Source organism: Paroedura picta, chromosome 2 (genome assembly GCF_049243985.1).
Source record: "Paroedura picta isolate Pp20150507F chromosome 2, Ppicta_v3.0, whole genome shotgun sequence".
Classification (NCBI taxonomy): Eukaryota; Metazoa; Chordata; class Lepidosauria; order Squamata; family Gekkonidae; genus Paroedura; species Paroedura picta.
The window spans coordinates 113,775,834-113,798,884 of record NC_135370.1 but is presented as its reverse complement, the minus strand read 5'-3'; the positions used below and the strand labels follow the sequence as shown (position 1 = coordinate 113,798,884).

The 23,051-nt window shown below is 41.9% G+C and overlaps 1 protein-coding gene and 1 long non-coding RNA gene across 6 annotated transcripts in view; one reads left to right on the top strand and one right to left on the bottom strand.

Moving 5' to 3' along the window:
• Positions 1-23,051, bottom strand: part of EHF (ETS homologous factor) — a 64,381-nt gene that overhangs the window by 19,775 nt on the left and 21,555 nt on the right. For all 5 annotated transcript variants that reach the window (XM_077322153.1, XM_077322151.1, XM_077322150.1 and 2 more), the window contains 3 exons: positions 8,743-8,842; positions 3,795-4,040; positions 2,763-2,822 (listed from right to left, as the gene is read on the bottom strand). In XM_077322153.1, coding sequence (XP_077178268.1) covers positions 2,763-2,822; positions 3,795-4,040; positions 8,743-8,839 — 403 coding nt within the window. In that variant the 5' untranslated portion in view covers positions 8,840-8,842. The remainder of the gene's footprint in view (positions 1-2,762; positions 2,823-3,794; positions 4,041-8,742; positions 8,843-23,051) is intronic.
• LOC143828779 (uncharacterized) lies at positions 10,559-16,489 on the top strand. Its single transcript, XR_013227873.1, has 3 exons — positions 10,559-12,218; positions 12,336-12,407; positions 14,451-16,489. It is a non-coding gene; the product is annotated as an uncharacterized LOC143828779 (long non-coding RNA).

The window sequence follows — 23,051 nt, the reverse complement described above, 5'->3', positions numbered from 1 at the left end:
GAATTAATATTTTTAAAGAAATAATAATAATTAATTGAGTTTCTTAAGCCTTCATGCTCTTACCAGTGTCTGTTTGATATTTATCCCACTCACTTGAATGAGATCATCTAGATTGTTGGAGTTGTCCACTACAACCCCAAGGCTCATAGAGTAAGTTGAGTCAGCTGAATTCGATCAAAAGTGGAGAGCACAATATCTTTCAAGATCTTTGCGTTCCCTGTTACCATTAGATCTGTCTTTTCAGGGTTTAATTTCAGTTTATTCACTCTTAGTCAATTTATTATAGCATGCAGACAGTGATTTTGAGTCACTCACCAGGACATTTTGATAAAGATATCTAGAGTAGAGATGGCATGAACTATCCTGAACTTTTATTGGTCAAATGGTTCAGTTTGTGAGGTTCATGGTTCACTAAACCCCCCCCCCCATTATAACGACAACAAACTTGCACAGGATGTCTGGCTGACACTCTCCTAAATGACCTCTAAGTTTGGTGAGGATTGACAGGCAGTCATTTTAACAGGTGCAGGTCCAGGAGGTCCAAGCGTATATAAAATGAATCCTGTGCAAATAAGAGATATCAAAGGGGACTTACTCCAGATACTTCTCTACATGCACTCCATTCTATCCCCCCTTGTTGCTTTGAAGTTTGGTCAATATTTAGATTGAGCAGGGAAAGTCTGCCTAGAAATGGATCCAAAAACTGACATGAACCTTCACTAATGGCTTGAAAGTTTGTGGAAAGTTCATGCCAGTTGACCTGCCATAAATTCCACTTTGTAAACCATGAACTGTCCAAAATTAATCATGAACTGGTTCATGCCTATCTCTAGAGCTGGGTACCATTTGCATATTAATGACAATTAACCCCAAAGCTACAAACAATTTGCTCTAAGGGCTTTACATAGAAATTAAAAGGCATGAGTGATGCACTCTGTTTAACCCCACAAGGTTGATCCCACAAGAACGGCAATTAAATTACCCAGAAAGTGTAGGCTGTAGACCAGGCAATAGTTGACCACATCCTCTTTCTGTAGGGATTCTTTTAAGTAGCAGACAAATAACCACCTCTTTGAATGGCTGGAGTGGTGACTTATATATAATACATGCTAAGGGTTGTATGATGTGGTTTGTTACATGATTTTAGCAGCCAGGATTGGCAAAGATCCAGGGTACAAATAGTGGCCTTCTCACATCCCAGAATCTTGTCCACATCCGTTGTGGAAACAGGTTCAAAATGCATAGCCCAAGCAGTGCATTAGGCCTTTATCCTGGTGTATCTCTATAATAAGTCATATTCAGAGCATATTCTCAATATTTTATCAGCAAAACATTAGCATAAGTAATAATAGCTAATTGTCTGTTCCTGGCTCATCAAAGGTTCAGATTTAGGCAGCAGCAAATGCTGGGCTATTTTGAACAATTGGGATCAATGTGAATTAGCTGGTGCTCTAAGAGTACAGAAGTAATTATTCTTTGTCACATTTACCACCACTTCTTAGGTTTTACAATAAACTCCATGGCATGATCTGTCAGATTTAGTATGAGTTCTCTACCAGCACCATTCTAGACATCTCCCAAACATATTCAGATCATCCAGCATTGTGTTATAACAGGAGGCTGGGTTTTATCCCGTGGGTGAGAGAGCTTGATGTGGGGTAACCTTGTCACAATAGCTTCCAGGAGCTTCACGTTTCATGTTTTCACTGCAGCCTCAACAGAAGACTTTTCTTACTCTTTTCTTACTCTTTTCTTTTGAATCCCTTGCTTAATCTGATTTTATGCTGAAGGTATGTGTGTGGATATTTTCTTTTAAATAGATGCTTTAGAACTTTTGGTGCTGGTAGTGGTTCTTTGTATCATATAGACCTCTACCATCTTGGACATCCTATTATAAAAAGAGCATCTGTAGGAAGGGGAGAGGAAGTTAGTTGGCAAGTAGCTATTCTCCCATGGTACACAAGGGGGTAACTGACTCTGTGATAACTAAAAATAACTAGAAATTAGATAATAGGAGACATTAGAGGCAAGGCCCCAAAACTGAGATGGGAAGCTGGGGGGGGATGTGGCCCTTACAGTGGGCAATTTCTATTAAAAGCCAGGAAGAAGCAAGAGTTGAAAAGAGAGAGAGAAAAAGAAAAGCTCCTCCACATGTTGGGAACACATTGAGAGGCACAGTGCAGTAAGGCCTGCAGGTCAGAACAGGGCTATAAGATATATAAAATAGTTTAATTTTAATTTTTAAAGATATGCTAAAATCAGTATAGACTTTGTATGGGGATGGCAGGTATTTGATATTATATTTTTTGGCTGAAATACTAGTTTCATAATGAGCCTCTTGTGGCGCAGAGTGGTAAGGCAGCCGCCTGAAAGCTTTGCCCATTAGGTTGGGAGTTCAATCCCAGCAGCCGGCTCAAGGTTGACTCAGCCTTCCATCCTTCCGAAAATGAGTACCCAGCTTGCTGGGGGGTAAACGGTCATGACTGGGGAAGGCACTGGCAAACCACCCCGTATTGAGTCTGCCATGAAAACGCTAGAGGGCGTCACCCCAAGGGTCAGACATGACTCGGTGCTTGCACAGGGGATACCTTTACCTTTTTTACTAGTTTCATGGGTTACGATCTAACTTTTATGTTATATTTAGATGTTGATGTAAATGAGATTTTCTTCTCCACTACAAAGCTTCTCAGTTTTGTTACAGATGAACATTCCCTTTGCTCATTGCTATGGCTAGTCACACTATAATTTTTTAAATCACCCACCTGCTTGCTCTGTCTTAATAATGACATTATGTGATGGGTATATTTCACTTCCACATTGACCTGCAAGAGAATATGTGATGTGTAGTTCAGTATATACAGAAAGGAGGGATTCTTAGCAAATACTTACCTAACCAAACTAATGAATAAATGTTGACAAATCATATTCAAATCAATGCCAGCACTAATAGAGTTGTAGCAGAATGAAACAGAACACCAATTGTATGGAGTACAGTTTCTAATAAAAAAACATCTTTCCATATTGTTGTAGTTCTTGGCTGCTCAGCATACTTATATTTATCTTGCAAATACAAGTATAACTTAACGTGTTAAAACATCGCTCAGAAGAGCAATGCAGTTTTTCATGTAGAAGTTTTTTTCAATAAAATTATTTATTATCAAGCATGCCAAGTCATCATCATTTTCACTGAGAAGAAAATTTCAGTTTCACTAGGTTATGCAAATTTTTTTTTGCAAAGTTACAGGTCAATAAAACTGAAATAGTATGTCCTCCCAATCAATCGTATTTCTAGATATAGATGAAGCTGGGGGGGGGGGCAGGATTCTGGCCAAGGGCCTCTCCCAGGGAATTTGGTAAGTGCCCCTCCCATTTTCAGTAAATTGTGTGCCCTTTCCTGTTGAGACTAGCATGAGACCAGTGTGGAGGTCTAAATTTATTTTACTATACTTGATTAAATGGCAATCCCTGTCAATACAAATGACATCATATAAAACAGGTAATATCTCTGCTTGCCACCTGAAATCAGTGCCATCACATACGCAGCTGCTATTTCAGCAGCTTTGAAGACCAGGCTGTGAGAAGCAATATTATTAAATCTGTCCATAATTCGTCGGATAATTTGGTGTTCTCCATGACTGCTTTTAAGATATGAGGAGTTTATTTAATCATGAAATTCTGTTTCCCCTTACTAATTCCAAATGTCTTAGTTGTAGCACTTTGGTTAGTGTGAGCAACCTGGCATTTACACAGTAGTACATCCTGTCCAAGCTCTTGGTATATTAGGATGCATTTACCATTCCACTTCAGATGTTGAAGGCTGCTGTAAAGAAGCTGTCCGGCTGTGCCAGCTGCCCGAGTGAAATCTTGCAAACTCATATTGCACAAGTGTTCTCCATTGATATCAAACTCCTGGAAGGGGATACAGGATGCATCCATTTGGTTGGTGTCCAAGAGATGCTGGAGCCATTCCCAGACCTGATATTTTGTCCAGTACTGAGGATGTATTTCATGCCACTGAGTTCCAAAAAAACTGCCGGATACTGTAAGAAAAAAACTTGGGGATCATATTTTTACCACCACTTGTCACCAAACAAAATAGGTTATTTCCCCCCAAATAATGTGGTAAAATGACATCTGAAGTCCATGCCAAGAAATGAATCTGTAGTGTAGGGTGGTCATGGCTTTCTGAACTTTATGTCTCCCTTCCTGACAGTGACAAACCAGTCATATAAATATACAAAATCTACAGAGATAGATTCTCTTTAAGGAATACCAAAGGTTTGTTATATTGTAAGAACATTTTCACATTCAAATACAATCCATCTCTTGGTCAATTCTGGTGGGATATAAAAAGACTTCTCAGTGTGCTCTGAGCCATGGGATAACCTCAGCTTCTACAGTGACTCTGTAACTGGAATGACATGTGTGCACAACAATGAACTGACCATTGACTCAGCATTAGACTTGTCTTTCCCTTTCTTATACCAGCTGGTTGCCCATCTTCTTTGTTTTTTTAAAAATAAAAACAAGTGCAGAGGTGTTTAGGCATTTATCCATTCATTCATTACCTTACATTGAAAGTTTTGGGCATTTCTGGGTAACATCATTATGGGACAGCCAATCAGCACTGTGCACAGGTGACTTTTCCTTCAAATCTACATAACCAGTAAGGGATGATATTCTTGTTGATAAGTTGGTAAAATGGGGTATGGACCCTAATTCTGTCAGGTGGATCGATAACTAGTTGACAGATTATATCCAATGGATGCTTGTTAATCGTTCAGCATTCACTTGGAGAAGAGTGACAAGTGGAGTGCCCCAGAGATCTGTCCTGGGGCCTGTGATGTTCAACATATTTATAAATGATTTGAATGAGGGATTATAGGGGGTACTTATTAAAATTGCAGATGATAGTTAACTGGGAGGGGGAGCAAACATGCAGAAGGCAGAATCAGAATACAGGATGATCTTGATAGGCTCAAGAAGTGGGCTAAACTGAATAAAATTAAATTCAATAGGGACAAATGTAAAGTTCTGCATTTAGCTGGGAAAAACCATATGCACCAATATAGATGGGTGAGACTTGTATTGGAAGTAGTAAGTACGAAAAGGATATAGGAGGCATAGTAGACCATAAATTGAACATGAGTCAGCAGTGTGACTTGGTGGCTAAAAAGGCAAATGGGATTTTGGGATGTATCAAGCAGAGTATCATGTCCAGATCACGGGAGGTGATGGTATCGCTTTATTCTGTTCTGGTTTGGCATCACTTGTAGTACTGTGTTCAGTTTGGGGCACCACAGTTGAAGAGGGATGTAGACAACGTAGAATGTGTCCAGAGGAGGACAACAAAGATGGCGAGGGGTTTGGAGACCAACATGTATGAAGAAAGGTTGGGGGAGCTTGGTCTGTTTAGCCTGGAGAGGAGATGACTAAGAGGGGATCTGTTAGCCATCTTCAAGTATTTAAAAGGCTGCCATATAGATGATGGAGCAGAGTTGTTCTCTCTTGCCCTGGAGGGATGGACCAGAACCAATGGGATGAAATTAATTCAAAAGAAATTCCGTCTAAACATCTGGAAGAGGTTCCTAAGAGTTAGAGTGGTTTCTCAGTGGAACAGGCTTCCTTGGGAGGTGGTAGGTTCTCCATCTTTGGAAATTGTTAAACAGAGGCTGGATAGCCATCTAACAGAGAGGCAGATTCTGTAAAGGCAAAGGGGTGGCAGATTACAGTAGATGAGTGATAGGGATGTGAGTGTTCTGCATAGCGCAGGGGGTTGGACTAGAAGACCCATGAGGTCCCTTCCAACTCTATTATTCTATGACTATAGTAGCTAGATCCAGATTAGGATACTCTTGGGCATTTGGAAAAGGATCCTAGGGAGGGCAGGTACATCAGCAGCATAACATGCCATGCAGTCCACCCTCCCAAGCATCCATTTTCTTCTGGGAAATTGATCACTGTAGTCTAGCGATCAGCTGTAATTGCAGGGGATTCCCAGATCCCACTTGAAGTCTGGCATTCCTAAACTCTGATGAGAAGCCATGTTAATTTATTATGGAAAATATAAATTGGAGTCTTGTGAGGTTTTAAAGTCTAATACACTTTTATACTAGCAAAAAGTTTCATGGACTAGTGCACTGCACACCATGCATCTGATTAACAGGGCCCACTCCATGAACATTTATGCTGGGATTTAGGTTTTTTAAAGTGAATTTTTAAGCTCCAGGTTGTTTTTTCTGGTCATATATTTTCTGCCTATCCTGCTAAAATAGAGAAGTATTCTAATGAAATAGCTTGTAATCATCAGTGCAAGAATGGGCATTATTAGTTATTCATTCCTCCATTTTAAAAAGTACTTTTGAGCAAAAAAACTACTTCTGTATACTTGGCAGTAACTCCAGTTAATTGTAATTAATCTTCTAAGTATGCCTTCCTAAAATACTTAGTGTTATATGTTTTATTAGTCCAAGTGTTTAAACCTCAACAGAAATAACAATGTACACTCTACTCTGTGTTGTTTATTTCAGTGTAGGGAACATAATCTAGTGCAGCCTTTCCTACCTTGATAAGAGCCAGCTTGGTGTAGTAGGATGCTAAAACTATTTAGAGCTAGCTTGGTGTAGTGGTTAGGAGTGCGGACTTCTAATCTGGTGAGCTGGGTCTGATTCCGTGCTCTGCCACATACAACCAGCTGGGTGACCTTGGGCTCACCACAGCACTGATAAATCTGTTCTGACCAAGCAGTATAATTGTGCTCCTGTAAGAACAGTGTGGGGAGCAAATCAGGAGACTGCAGCAGCAAGGAAGAATCAAGCAAAATCAAAAGAAAAAAGACATTCCATTCCAACAAAACAGCACCTTAGAATCCAAGCCTTCATGTTTTACCTGACAAAAGCATAGTAATTCAGTTGGCAATGCATCTTTTCTGCACACACTCAGGGTATATGATATTATAGTTAGTAGTAACACTAAAGTCCTACAGAATCCACTACAAGAGAATTTAGAAATAAGTTATTTTTTTTGAAAATTGAAGGCAACCAATGTATTCCTTCAAAAAAACTTTTTTGCCCTTGGTCTATATGATTTTATAATAACAATAATAATAACTTTCTTTTTATAGCCTGCCCTTCCCAGTTGGTTCAGTCATAAAGTTACATTGATAAGCATTAATTAAATATTTTAAATTAAAATAAATTATATTATATTATTAAACCACCCCCACTAAGCCTTATAAGGGGAGCTCCATTTCTGTTGGACAGCCGGAATGTTGTGGATGGCACATTGTTGTTTTGTAAGTAGGGAAGCCATGTTTTCTCAGTGTTAATTTCCAGGCTTCAACTATAGGCCTGGTAGAACAGCTCTGTCTTGCAGAACTGTTGAAGGTCCCAGATAGTCCTAATCTCATTCCTGCAGGTTGGAGCCAGGGCTCAAAAAGCCCTGGCCCTAGTCAAAGTCAGTTTTATTTCTTTTGGGCCAGGAATCCTGAGCAAATGCTGATCTTAGTGCTCCACACTGGATCTTAGTGCTTCTTGGGGGTTATTAATGAAGAGGCAGTTTTGTAAATACAGAGGAACTTTAAATGTTAGTACCAAAGCCTTGTTGGATGATCTGATTTGGAATTCTGGGTCCATTTCTATTCAAAGCTGCAAGTGATCCTCCCAAACAACTCTTCCTTCTTCTTTTGGCACACAGCTATGGTTGCCAACTCCAGCTTGGAAAATTCCTGGAGATTTGGAGGCAGAGCTGGGGGGCGGGTGTGGAGTTTCAGATGGAGAGGGAGCTCAGCATAGATGTGATGCTACTGCCTGGCCTCCAAGAGAGCCAGTTCCTCCAAGGGAACTGAATTCTGTAGTCTGGTGGTCAGTTGTAATTCTGGGAGAATGCCAGGCCACACCCGGAAAGTGGCAACTGCACCTCATACAAACATAAACAACTGTTTTTGGTGAAACATCACAGCTTACATAGAATTTACTAGTAAAAACAAAGTTCACCACAAATACTTGGCATGGGTATCTAAGGAAAAGAGTTTTGATTTTCTAAAATAATAATCAGGAGTTCTTTAAGTCTAAATAATGTTGAATTTGGGAGAAATAGCACCATATAGTAAATTGTAGGGGAAAACTGATCATTATTGACATCATATAGTTATGTTGCCAAATTTTAACTCAATTTTGTAAAAGTCTTTAAAGTTGCGGGGTAGAATTATAGCTTGAATATATTTATAAGTCCATATATAGCCTTCATACAATCAGCCTTCTAGATGGAGAAATTATTGAGACTGAATTTTATTGCTTATTCTTTACTAGGGAGATGGTCTATGATGAAGTTTCAATGACTTGACAGTCCAGTGGATACTTCATTCAAGTGCCAAATGAAGACATTTCTACCTCATCCAAAATTACTTCTGGCAATAAGTAAAATCCTTATTTTTAACTCAATGACAATCAACAACATTATTCTGTTACAACAAAAACAATCAGAAGTCTAGTGGCACAATAAATATTTACAGTTTTATTCTAGCATAAACATTTTAGACTAACGTGTTGAATCCACCCCATTAAACTTTTTGCTGGAATGAAATTTAATTTTTTTTCAAAGTGTCACTACATTCTTAATTATTCTACCAACAAAGTATAAAACTGATTGAATGTTTTGCCGAATGGGGGTTAGCAAGAGAGAAACCTATGACTCCTAAATGTAGTCCCAGTTTAGAGATCACTGTTGGTAAATTCTTCCTACCATTACATGTGGGATATCCATCTGTCCAGGACGGCTGTTCATGGAGAAGACTTGTGACGGAATTAAGACTCATTCTGCCAGTTCCTTCTAAAATCATGATCTGGAAATAAATCAAAGAGCTTCCTTAGCAGGCACTTCTTTTTCCAGAAAATCCATGTAATGTTTCATTAATACTGAAGCAAACAATACAAAATGAGAAGACACAAGCCAGATTAAGAACACATCACCACATCCCCTTTTGGGTTGAAATAAAATCGCCTTGCTGCACACATTACCATGCTTGATTTTCATCAGCACAAGGCAAGTATTAACATCACTCATCCATAAAAGAATAATCTGTGGTTGAGAATGAAGTGGAATAAAAATGCTTGCTTCCGGAATGTCTAGAGTGTGAAAGTTTTTTGGTGTTTTTAAAGTGTATTTTCTTATTACTTCTTTGGATTAGTCTTATAAATGAAAATGCTACTTCATTTGTTTTCTGTATTATTTGAAAAAATCCTTAGAACCATCTCTTTTTAAAATTAATATGGCACCTGCAATACTGTTAATTCACATTATATTACCATGGAATCCTCTGGGGGGGTACACAAAAAACACTACAACATTGGAATAATTGGCCATTAAGGAAAGTTCTCAAGTGTTATACAGTCACTTAAATATTTTATTATCTTTTGAAATATAAAACTATGGTAAACAGTAGTGGTATTTTGTCAACATACAACAATTCAGGCTTCCAAAAATGGTTAAAGATTAACAATGAACAAAAAGGAAGCAAGGAGGAACTCAGACGAGAGGAGGCAGAGAAAAGCACTACAATGTCAAACTGCTTTCTGAACTTTATCAAATCATGTTTTTACCTGGAAGTAACCCTCATTGAACATAGTGGGATTTATGTGTGAGTAGGTGCTTGGCCTTGGAGTAGGCGCTTGGCCTTGGATGGACACTTGGGGAGCTTTGCGGCTCCTGATTGGACCCCCTGAGTTTTTATCCCGGACAGAGCCCGCCCTATCTCCTCCCACATTGCCCTTACTCTTTTATTTCTTCCGTTCCCCAGGAGCGGTCAAAGATTATAAAACACATTTCAAGGCTCCCTTTCAATTTTTTAAATTGTCAAACCAAAAGCCATTGTTCTTACAGTTCACTACAGAGAGTCTAGCAGTAGTTCTACATTTGTTTTCAATATTTTATATATTATTAATTGAATTGGTTGACAGGGAGAATAAAACATACGTAGTGTTTTGAGGAAGAAATATAGTACAAGTACCTGATCCAGAAATATTCGTGGATGGTCTTAATGCTTCAGATCATTAGGCATGAGTGCACAAAGCATAACTAAATTGTTCTACAGATGATAAGTTTGATCCAGCAAAATTTAGTCATGCTTCTTCCAAAGAAACAATAGCATTTGAGTAAGTCATGACTAACTGGTTCTACTGGTTTCAGATGGGCTTAGCTATGACTAATGTCATGTGGATTAGTGCTGATGCCTACCCTTAAATGGATTGAAAGAATTTTCATTATTCTTATGTGTCAACTCCATTTGAAAACTTCATGGATTTTCATAAGGAGATGAAAAAGGACCATCAGAAAATGTGCACAGTATTCCTGATACCTATGCACAGGAAAATAAGTGAAGGGAGCTAACCATCTTATCATTGGCAGTAAATGGACAAGTCAGAAGCAAGCCATAACAGCAGTTTAATCAGAATAATTTTGCCAGTTTTTGTCTTTCATCATGTTCTAAATTGAACTGAGGTGGCCACTTCAGCATGTGGATTCACCAGTATTGCCTCTCCCTCATCCTTGGCTCTACCATTTTGCTCTGCCAATTAGCTGGCCACCCACACCCACATCCCAGAGGAGCTAATGCAGCTCCCAAGCTTGTTTTGCAGGTGTCTTTAAATCAACACAAGAAGTTATCTCAACAAATGCAAGAATTTAGGAAGCTTAAATGGGCACCTGCAATTTGCATCCCTGTCTTTAAAGATGGATGGAGAATGAGGAAGGAAGGCATGGTAGTTGCTCGAGCTCCTGGGCAGGGGTGGGTGGTGGTGGTGGTGGTGGAGTAAGTCAGCAATGAGAGTTGGTGAAGTATTGCACAGGCAGTGACAAGTAGGGGTGATGAGTAGGAAAGGTAGCTGAAGGTATCTTCTATTAAGCTGCCACTGCTTTGAAGCATCAAAATCAGTAATCTCTGTCCTACAGAGTCCTTCTCTACTTGTTCCACACAATATAAGTTTTCACATTACTGTTCTAAACTGGATATTATTTGTTGTTGGTCTGATTTCAAGTAAAGTGATACAGGAGTGGGGTTTCATACAGGGGATTTATTTTAGTTGATGAGCCCTCTTTGAAATGCTATGGTCATTTCAAATGGTGCTGCTTTCCCCCACACCACCTATTTATTTATTTATTTATTTATTTATTTATTTATTTATTTATTTATTTATTTATTTATTTACCGCCCTCCCAGGGGGCTCAGGGCGGTTTACATAATAACATAAGAACAATACATGGAACATTGTCAATACATTGTCATACAATGTTCCTCAGAGGGTTTTTTTTTGGGGGGGGGATTTTAAGTTTATAGAGGTAAGCTAAGTTTATAGAGGTAAGCTAAGAGTGCTTCAGTGCTATAGCAGCACCATTATGATACCTTGACTCCACTGAGTCAATGGAGTCAAGGCATCTCAGTGGTGTTGGCATAGCTCTGAAGTGCTATCTTGGTTTAGCACTACAGCACCCAACTTAGAGCATTTTTTAAAAAGTCCACAGAAAATTATGTGCCAAAAAATGGCAGGAAAAAGCTGCATTGTAGGAAGTGCTATGAACATTTTAAACAGCACACCACAGTGATTCAAAAGTGCAATGAACAAGCAGAAAATGGAAAGAAGTTCCCTTCAAAAGCAGCTCAGCCATGGTTTGCTAACCCAGTCCAAGCAGGTTTATATGAACAGGTAAACAAAAACCACTAGCAGCGTCTTACTAAAGGTGCTACTGTGCTATTTCAGACCAGCACGGTCTTTTGCTGTGCTATTTCAGACCAGCACGGCTATCCGCCTGAATCTGTTAGCAACCAGATACTAAACAGAACATAAAGGCAGTTTGAAAATGGCCAACTGTTAACTAGGTAACCTCATGTGTAATGAGGGAATTATAGCCATTTGTTGGTCAACCACCCTTTCTCTGAAGGCCCCACAGATTTACTTTATGAAGCCCCAAAGCTTGACTGAACCAAGTACCATGCTGACTCTTCATTTTTGATCAACAGACCTCATTATCACAGAGAAACCTGCTTGGGAATGTGTCATCTATTTCAGAGCTGGTTTACCATGTGGCATGGAAAATTGCTGTTCAAGACAAACATGTAGAAAGCAACCTAAAGGATATGGAACTAATTGTGTGGTCCTTTGAATCCCAGGCTATGTTATCACCTACCTGTATCTGCTGAGAAAGATGGTCTACACCAAGAGCAGGTAAAGCTCTCATTTGTGACAGATGTGGGCGTGGGCTGTTGAGATTATTTCATGTTTATTCTTTCCTCAGATTCATCATCTGAGTCCTTGGTTAAATTACTCTTCCATTATATTTAGATCCTGTTTTGAGTGTGTAACATCTGCAGAATCAGTCTGTAAGCCTCTGACTCCCCTAGACTACCAGGAAAGGTATGCATTTACATATTTTATATTATCCCTCATTTAAATCATCACAGCAACTCACAAAGAAATGAGAACAGATTTCTGCACAGTGTTCTCAAAAAGGTGAATGCCATGTGATATGCTAGCTTGGTGGGAAAGTGTCTTGCATGATTTTATTTTAATAAGCTATGCTATATATTTGACGCCCTTATAAATATTTAACATTGTGTCACAAAATGATAATCAGGAGGGACTGTGGGCTCTAATTTGTTTTTATAGTGTGCGATATGCATTTGCAATGTATACACACCCACGTAGTTATGTTTATTGATGAACATACATGTAACATAAAATATCATTGTAGTTTTAATGATGATAGTATTTCAACATGAACAAATAACTGGTAATAACTGAGAAACCTATAGAATAACCCTGAAATCTGCTGAAAGGAATAGTGCAGGAATGGGCAGCAGAGACTTACCTTGGCTGCCTTTTGGTGGTGTGGAGGGCGGGTAGGGAAGGCGCGGCTCGAGCCGCTGGCTGCGGCGATTGCCGGGCGTGCCAAGGAAGTGGTGTGCACGGCGTGCAGGAGGCGGGGTTTCAGCGGCGCTACTATAAATAGCGCCACGTGCTGGGCCCCAGCCTATTCGCCTGCCCGCCAGACAGCGGATCCCTCCCTGTTGTTTTTAAAATTTTGTTAATGATGTTTCTTCATCACATCAGATTCTAACATGAACAGAGCCTGTTTATGGGAGCCAGTGTGCGATCGGACTCCCATGGGAGTGGGGCCTTCTTAAGAAGGTGGTGTTTGAGCAAGAGGCCCACCCGGCGGTGGGGGGCATACTTGCTCATGGCGACCAGATGGCCCTAGGCGGGGCAACTACGGAGATTTGTGCCCTTTGGCCCCTGCTATATGGACCATCTCCCATGGTATAGAGTCCAAGAGCACAGGAGGCCGTGTTTCCCAGCAGGGAAGGGCAATGGATCCTGAACGCTCTTGGGTTCAGCCAGCGGGCTGTGTAGGCCAGGCTCCATTTCATGTTGCACCAACCCATGTTTTGGGAGGCTGTTAAATAAAGCTGTGGCCATATTTAAGCCATAGCATGTGTCGCGTCTTCACTTCCAATACTGGCCTCCTACCTGCCAATATTTCTGTGAGGATTTCTGTCTTAGCATTGTGCATGTTTTGCATCTGTACAAATTCTGAGGGAACTAAACAGGCAAAGGACTCCACGGATAGGTGGAATCATCCTTTCCCCACTCCATACACCATTTCTGTTCTTCCCTTTTCTTTCCCCTGCCATTCCCTTTAACGTTTCTCTGATTCCTCCTCTTTTCCCTCTCTGACCCACTCACCCACCCATCCACCTACACTTTTCTGATGCCTTATACAGTCTTCAGCTTTCCTTGCTTTATTCTGATAGCTCCTATAGCCTTTCCCTTTCTCTCCATCTGAATAACATTGTGACTTGAAGTCTTATCCTTGCTAGCACTTGTCCCTTTTTCCATTGAGGAGTCAGTCTTCTGATGCAAAGTGTGTTCCTTCATAGCTAGGGGCTTCTGCACACATACGTGCAGTTTCTTTTAGTAAGCCAAAAAGCAAGGGGACATGATCTCTAACAGAAAGAACAGGCTGGAGCACAGCACCAGTAGAAGCAAGAGTTTGTATCCAAGTCTCTGTAATTTAACTATGAATATATTCTCTGAGCAAAACGTTAATGAATAACTAAAGCGATCAATCTGAATAAGCTCTCTTTGCTACAACGCTTCCCAAAATTTTAATTCGTACCACAATAACAGATATCACAAATGGCAGTTAAGAAACAAAACATGATGTATATGGCGTAGTGTTTTACAAAACCTGCAATAAATCTAGACACTGTGTTCCAGACATAATCACCACAGTTGATTATAATCTCAGCTTCATCCATGAAAATGCTTTTGAAAAGAAGGAACAGTCCAGCTTTTACTTTCTGGGGAATATAGCATGATGATTAAAGGTTGTTATGGAATAACTAATCCATGTTATGTGTTTGTATCTTCATTTATATATTTTATTTCTTTATTTAGGACATTTCTATGATACCTCTTCAAGAAACCTGCTTGAGGCTGCTTACAATTATAAGATGGTAAAAACACCAAGCTTGGCTGGGGGCACCACAACTCTTGCTGCTCCTCCTGAAGGCACCCACCAATTTATATACAATTTATATACAATCATGAACAATGGATCCTCACGCCATTGGTCAGTTCTGGTTTAAATTCTGTGAAAGAACAGTTGCATAATTTTATGGTTGGGGGTCACCACAACGTGAAGAGCTATATTAAAGGGTCGTGGCATTAGGAAGGTTGAGAACCACTGGGCTAGAGGGACAGCTGTCTGCAATTTCTGTGAAGATACCACTTTATCTATCTCTGCCCCTATTGCCTTCTTCTCTTCCTTCTGCAACCTTGCAGCCTCTTGGGAAGGCACCTTTACTTACCAGTTAAAAGAAGTGTGCTCTGACTTGGCAAATATGAGGGAGAGGGAATAACAGTACCATCATCCCTCTCTTATGTTGGTATTGATTATGGACAAGGCAATGACTTTTTTCTTGCATAGGCTGGTTGTGGTGTGATAGACAGGAAATCTAGATTTTCCCCCCCTTGGGATTTAAATGAGAGACGTTTAACCTGTAAATCAGATACTTCTCTCTTGGAGCAAATGCAAATTCAAACCAGATCTGCCATCTGAGAAGCCAGAACAATGGACAGGTCAGCTGGGGGCAGGAAGGCTAAACCATAAGATCTGGGGCTCCTGCCAAACTATGACTGGGAAAAATATGTCACAAGCAATTATTGTTGCATTAGCAAATTTGTAACTGATAAATCAAGTAATTGTGTTTCCCAGCCTTCTAGAGAAAAGGACTTGGATAGAGGACATAAGGCTCAGAAATAGTTGACCACCACCAAGTAGGTGAGGATAAGAGAGACTGTCATCTACAGACTGGGTAAGAGGTTTGATCCTTCCCTCCCAGGATAGAAGAAGATGCAGAAAGCAGGGCATAGGAGCCTGAATGTCAGCACTGTTCCCAGGAAGCAATAGTGCTGCATATACTAAAAAAATGGGGGATGAGATCACTCTATCATGCCCCCATACCTGCCCCATGGAGTTATGATGTAGCCACAAGACCCAGAGAGAAAAGGTATAAAGGTCAGGACTGCTAGAAGTGAGACAGAAATTTCCTTTGTTAGATTTCTCCAGACCAGTCAGTCTTACTCCTAAATTGGCAAAGCTCTGGGTCACATGACTGGCATTGCATTATTCAATAAACCTGCAACTTTACTTTCTTGAACATTGAGTTTCAGGCTTCTTTCTGTCTCATTGAACCTGAAGCTCGATAAAACGGACTCAGTGCTAAGTTGTTGTGGTCTCAAGAGGAAAGCCGGGTCAACTTACCTTTTGATCACCTGAATCCTTAGATTTTATTTTTAACAGGTATGTTTGAAGAAGCATTTTTTCTCAGATTATATATAGTGCCTCCCAAACACCCCCCCCCTCCCTAACAAAACCTGCTACCATTGAACTCTAGGACTGCTAGAGAAATTTCCTTTGTTAGATGTCTCCAAGTGCATGCTATCCAGAAACAACTCCAGAAACTAAGTAACTCAAGCAGAACCTTCCCCAAATCCCCCATACACACACACACACACACACACATGGGATGAGGGAGGAGTTAGTCTGTCTGAGGTTAATTTGGTGACAGAGTAAACCAGGTTCCTGTCAGATGCTTGTTCATCCATTCCATTTCTTCCAAAGAGAACCAATCCTATGCCAAAGATCTATCTTCCCTCTTTGTAACTAAAACCAATATGATGACCATAAATTATGTGGCACCTGAAAATCTAACAGGTTTTTGCTAGCAATTTTGTGAAACAGGCTATGCTAGAATAAAAACTAATCAGGTTTTAATGAGCTACAAAAATTACATTCATTTTATTAATAACATTACCTCAGTTCTATATAACGTGTATTTACATAGACATAGTAAAATCTTTGTAGCTCTGCTGTCTTTGTTACTCACGCCTCATTCAACTTCATTTTAAAGTAAATAAAAGTGAAAGTTAATTCTAGACTTCTCATTTTTCTCTCTGTTGAATGGAGGAGAGGGGATCCCAAACATATTTTGGTTGGAACATGAAAAATCTTGGGCTGGCTATACCCAAAGGAGCATCTTTCTGCAATTTCACATTCTTGCTGAAGAGAAATTTCTCCAGTGCTGAATTGTAATAACATCAAAAGGGATAATCATTCTTGTTTCTCTTTAAATCAAAGATCAGCAGAAAGCAATGTCTGCTTATTTTGGAGTGCTGCCACTTCAGGATTTCCTAAAGACCAGTTCTTTTTACTGCTAGCACATAAACATATTGGATAAATGTACTTAACATTCACTGATTTTATAGCTACTTTACAATGGCCTTAAGAGTGAATCTACATTGCTGTGTGTGATTGAAGCCTTTGAATGAGGTAGTATAATATATACTTAATGACATTTTTTACTAGTACGGCAATCCAGTTCCAGATTGGTGCAAAAAGAACACCTGTATGCAAATAAGCATTTAGCCATGAATTAATTATACCTCTGGATGAATCTTCAAGGCAGCAGTTAAATAGCACACTGCTGATAAAGTAACAGCCTTATGTTTGCAAGATAGCAAATATAATAAATATATTATTAAATCAGTTAAACATGCTGGAATCTGTAAATTCAATGGAGAAATAAAAGACCTTTTAGAAGAATAGAAAGAGGGTGTTTCATCTTCACATTTCCACATGGGCAGACTGTCCGTTCAATTGGATTATCTGAGAATCTGCTAAATAATCCACTAAGGAGAAAGGCATTATGTCTGCCCCCCTCCCAAAAAAACTTCAAATTGTTGGAATAATGAAGAATCGTTAACCGCTCCTAGCGGAGCGGAAGAAATAAAACAGTAAGGGCCCCGAGGGCGGGCCCTGTCCGGGATGAGGAAGGGTGCCGATAGGCCCCTTCCGCTGGACTGACAAGCGGAGGGCCCAATCGGGAGGCGCTTTGCGCCTCCCAATTGGGCCCTCTGCTTGTCAGTCCAGCCCCAAACTGTCAATCAGCAGCTACGCACAGCACCGTCTCCGGGCGCCCAGAAGCCGTTCTCCTTGCGCTGTTCCCGGGCGCGCAGAAGCCTCTGCCATTGGGGAGGTGGGAGGGGAGAACGGCTTCTGCGCGCCCGTAGATGTCGCAGGGCGGCTGAGCCGCCCTGCGCCGTTCCCGGGCACGCAGAAGCCTCTGCCGTTGGGGGGGTGGGAAAGGAGAACGGCTTCTGGGCGCCCGGAGACAGCGCAGGGCGGCTGAGCCGCCCTGCGCTGTTCCTGGGCGCGTAGAAGCCTCTGCCGTTGGGGGGCAGAGGCTTCTACTCTTTAGTGGCCTTTTCTCCCACAGCAGCCAAGGAGGCGATTCCCACCCTCTCTCCCTGTATTATGGTTTAAGGATAGTGGTCATTGTTCCAGTTTTTCTGTGGGATTTGATGTGAAATGTGTAGTGTGGTTTTATATTATCTATATACCGTCAGCTGGTGCAGGGGCAAGGGGATGGAGCCCATTTAAAGGGGAGAGTCAAGGAAAGGGACAAATGACTCCTCAGTTGGAGTGGCCTCATGGAGAGGCTAGATTTGTGAGTGGGCCTACTCAGTTGGGAAGACTCAAAGAAGATACTCACAGGCTAGGTGTGCCTGGAAGGGGCAAGGGAGGTACAGACCTCCTGAAGTGCCCAGGTAAACTACAAGGCTGGATGCCCAATGGCAAGGAGACCAGTGGCTTAGTACGGGTCTGGGACCGACTCCCCAGGGCACCGCTAAGGTTTTCGGCATAAGGGTTGGATGGCCCAAAGAGGTTATGGGCTCCCTCTCCCCTTGCCGGCCAACACCTTGTAAAAGTTCAAAATAAAAACTGTTTTGCCAATTCACATGGTGTAAGCATCCTTTAAGCCAAAACACCTGCCTGCATGTCAAAGGAATACAGGTGGACTGAGTCAAACTAAAGAGAACCCTTCATTTGTAAAACTGCATAGTTTTCTCTGTGTTAGGATTTATATTTTTGATGGGAGAAATATTTCAATTACTTCTCAGTAGATGAAGTTATGCAGAGGGTTATTTTTTCTATCTGTTTAATGCTCCCCAATAGATATGCTAGTGCTAACAACCTGTACATGGAGCCAGTGGGGAAACATCTTAATTCATATAAAGGCCACTTGTAAGAAATATTGCTTGTCTTTTCTAAGTGAATATCATCCTTTGACACAGAAGTGATTTTATAGAATATGGTATCCCTTGACTTGCATGTGACATCACATCCTCCCTGAGTACTTCTCTTCCCAGACTCCACTCTACTAAGAAATCACCCTAGTAGTCTGCAGGAATATCCTGAATCAAACATGGCAACTCTAACTGTAGAACTATATATCCAATACACAAAGGGAATGGCTGACAGAAAGCATGTTCAGAGGAAAAGACGAAATATGTTGATTCTGCTTCATTAATACCATCACGTCTCATGCATGGCTATCCCCTCTACCCCAAGCAGATATGGGAAGCCTGTGCATGTCCCATATTGACCTCAGCTCTCTGCTTGGTCAAGAAACCTAAGCTCAACATAATTTCCTGGAGTTTACAAAACACATACACATGAACTGGAAAGAGGGTCAGTGAGAGAATGTCAACACAACAGAAACGTTTTCACCCATTGGCAGAAGGCAATTATAAAGGTAAAGGTAAAGGTATCCCCTGTGCATGCACCGAGTCATGTCTGACCCTCGGGGTGACGCCCTCCAGCGTTTTCTTGGTAGACTCAATACGGGGTGGTTTGCCAGTGCCTTCCCCAGTCATTACCATTTACCCCCCAGCAAGCTGGGTACTCATTTTACCATCCTCGGAAGAATGGAAGGCTGAGTCAATCTTGAGCCGGCTGCTGGGATCGAACTCCCAGCCTCATGGGCAAAGCTGTCAGACAGCTGCCTTATCACTCTGCGCCACAAGAGGCTCTAAGGCAATGATAGATACAGATAAAATAATTTCATATCTTAGGTGCCTTTTGTCAGACTGTACACCTATCTGGCCTCAGATGACAAGTGCACCCAAAACAGGGCCCCTGAAGACAGTAGTGTTCAGATAGGTATATTCTGGAGTATTGAGTCCTTTTTGAATGGAGGGCACAGTCAGAGGCAGCCAGTCAATGAAACAGGATATATTGTAATGGGAGAGCATTAACAAAATATCAGGAAAACTAGATCAAAGCCCATCCCTAAGGACAGGCTTTGAAGAGCTCTGCTGGGCACAAGCACCCTCCCCCCGCTCTCCCGGGGTCCCCGGGAGCCTCGCTGCTTGGAGAGCTGAGGGGAAGCGATCCCCGGGCACCCCCCGCCCCCGCCTGGCTCCCGGCTTCCCCAGGGACCTCCCAGGAGGGCTGCTGCATGTGTGATGCGGCGGGCCTGCTGGGAGGCCCCAGGGGAAGGCATCCCTGTTTGCCCTCCTCCCCGCCTGGCTCCCGGCTTCCCCTGGGGCCTCCAAGCAGGACCACCGCGTCTTCACTGCTTTAGACAGCCTTAGAAAGGATTTAAAAGATTTATGTAGGAATGGGCATTCATGAAAACCGATGGACCAAGATGTGGGTCTATCTAATCATGTGCCTACCACAAAAACATTCCTTTCTATTCACAGAGATGAATTAAACTGGAATAAAATATTTGCTTTCTCCTGTAAGTGTCTCTGCTGGAACCAAATTAAAAGAATTGGTCAGATGGTGGAAGTATCGACTGAGTTGCACAAAACCTGTTCATGCAAGTGGTCTTCTCACATAAACAGTGTAGCATCAGATAAGGATTCACACAGATGTCTGTGAGGATGCATTTCAAAATCCCCAGTTCACCCTGTCAAGGAAGTTGTAACTATGAGCAACTTATCAGCTATCACACAGTTCAAAATAAGCAGGTTTTTGCACAGTTGGGGTGGTAGGCCATCTGAACAGGTTCTTAAAAAATATTTGATGATGCAATTCAGTGCCAGAAGGCATACTGGACCTTTGCTTTCTATGCTTCGAAAAGATCCTGAGAGCACAGTAACTCAAATATCTTCAGTTTCCATACAACTTATATATTGACAATATTGGGGCTATAAGGGCAATATTCTGGGATTTTCATTCTGGTGGGGATGAAATTTAAAAAAATAAGCCGATGAATGAAAAATGGTAGTGCTTCTACTTGCCTGGCTGCCTGCCCTTATGAAACCACTTGCTTATGAATATAGGAAAATGGCTTATACCATTATATATATACCATATATATATGACCTACTGGCCTGTCCAGATCAGTATTGTTTACACCACCAGCAGAATCCCAGGCACATAAAATCTTTCCCAAAACCTGAGATCCTTTAACTGGAGATATCAGTGAAAAAATTTCCCCTCAAAATTTTTCAATGTGTCCAATAAGGGGGGAAAAGGGAAATTCTACAAAATATTTTCCCCTTGAAATAGGTAAAATGTTTTTAATGATGAAGTTTTACTTACTCAAGATATCTGTTCCCTCCTAAAAAAACAGTAAGGGGTATTGGGATGGGCTGTGTCAGTGATCAAAACTCCCGGATTGGCCCCTTGGCCCCGGACTGACAAACAGAGGGGCGACCTGGAAGGCGCGAAGTGCCTTCTGATTGGGCCCTCACCAGGACAGACGAAAGTTCCAGGGCAATCTGGAAACATGGCTGCCAGTCTGCTCCTGACCACCACAGAGAGAGGAGGTCAGCAGGGCTGCCAAGGGGAATGAGAACAGAGGCTGCGCCAGCCCTTTTCACCCCAAGACTGTCCTAACTGTCATGTTCAACTGTAACTTTGCCTCAGAACCCTGACAGAGCTGGCAGGAGGCTGGAGAGTGCACTCCCTCCCTTCAGGCCTTCTGGGAAGGAGCCTCTGACAGGCCCTGACTGAGGGGAGAGAGGCGTTTCCAAGAGCAACGGAGGGGAGACTGAGGGCCTTCCTTTTGAGGGGGGGGACTATCCCCTTCTGCCAAACAGTTGGCTGACAGGGAGGCCACAGAAAAGCCCCTTCTCACTTAAAATACTGCTCTGGCCGGGGGGTTAGACACAGCCAAGCCATGTTTCTTTCTTCTTTGCAACTCTCTGCAGATTTGAGGCCACTGCTCAGCATTATTCTGCAGATGAAACTGGTTCTTTTGTCTCCTCTTTCATCTGTACACCAATCCTGTGCAGTAGGCCTCAAGTCTTTCAATTCAACAACAACCTGTGTGGGAGGCCTTAAATGTTTCTTCTCTTCCACAACCCTGTCCAAACCCTTTCTGCCTGGGGAGCTGATCTTTATACTCTGCAGGTGAGGTATAATTCCAGGAGCTCTCCAGGCCCCACATGGAGGTTGGCTACCCCTGGGTTGAAAATATTCCTGGAGGTTTGGAGGTGGGACTTCAAAATCGTACAATGCCTCAGAGTCCAGCCTTCTAGGAAGCCATTTTTGCTTGCAGTTGGGAGGGAGTGGTACAGTTGGGAGGGAGTGACCCTCCTGGGCTATGGGCTATGGCCAGCCCTTACCAGCAACTGTTTGTATTCTGGGGTGCAGACAGGCAGACCAGCATCAGTTCTGTGAGTCTGGAAAGTGCAGGAAGATCTAAATAAATATTTACAGCCTGATATTGTAAATAGTGAACAAATAAATGGCTGGAGACACATGGGAACTGACTTGACTTTTTCCAGCCTTGGCCTGGCAAATAAAAAAACAGTATAAAAAAAACCTTACTAAGGTCAAGACTGCTGTGCACAGAGAGTCTTCCTCTTAGGGTTGCCAGCTTCCCTGTGAGGCTCTCTACCCCAACTCCCTAATCGGGAGTCTACTATGGGGAGAGGAAAGGAAGACTATTGGAAAATGCTTTGAGACACCTGAGGCCTGCTGGGTCACTGCGGCCCATTCCCAGTTCTCTTAGATTTCTCACAGCCCCACATAACTCACAGGTTGACTATTGTAGGGAGACAAACAGAAAAGGTGTTTGTAAACTGCTTTGAGACTCCTTTGGGTACTAAACAACAGGATACAAAAATCCGTTCTTCTTCTAAGGAGCAACCATGAAAGAAGCATGTGGGCACATAACATTTTATCAACAGTGAAAAAATTGAAAAGAAGGAACAGGGTGGACACCTGTGTACTGTGACTACCCCATGTGTTGGGTCAGAGGGGCATTTCGGTGTCTGTGGCCTAATTCACACAAGAAGGGAAATGACACAGAACTGGGAGGGAATTGGTTGCCATGTATTCTTCCCCTAAGAAGAATCTTCAGTCTGATTTTCCCATATCTGAAGACATGGCTCTGGAAAGCTAATCTGTAACCACTATGCCACAATTTCCAAAGGTCAGTCCTCTCCCATACTCAATGAACATTCCAAACCACAGGTTCTTGACATCCGTATCTCCATACCCATGCCCTCATTTGCCACCACACCACCACAACCTCCCACACAACACACACATTCAACCCCCTGCCCTTACAGACTGGACAACTCCTCCCCTTCCTCTTCCAACTGACAAGCTCTAGGGGCTTTGCTCCTAGTATAGCATATAAAAGAATGAGAAATTCCCCCCCCCCGAACATTTATGGAGTGCTATACATT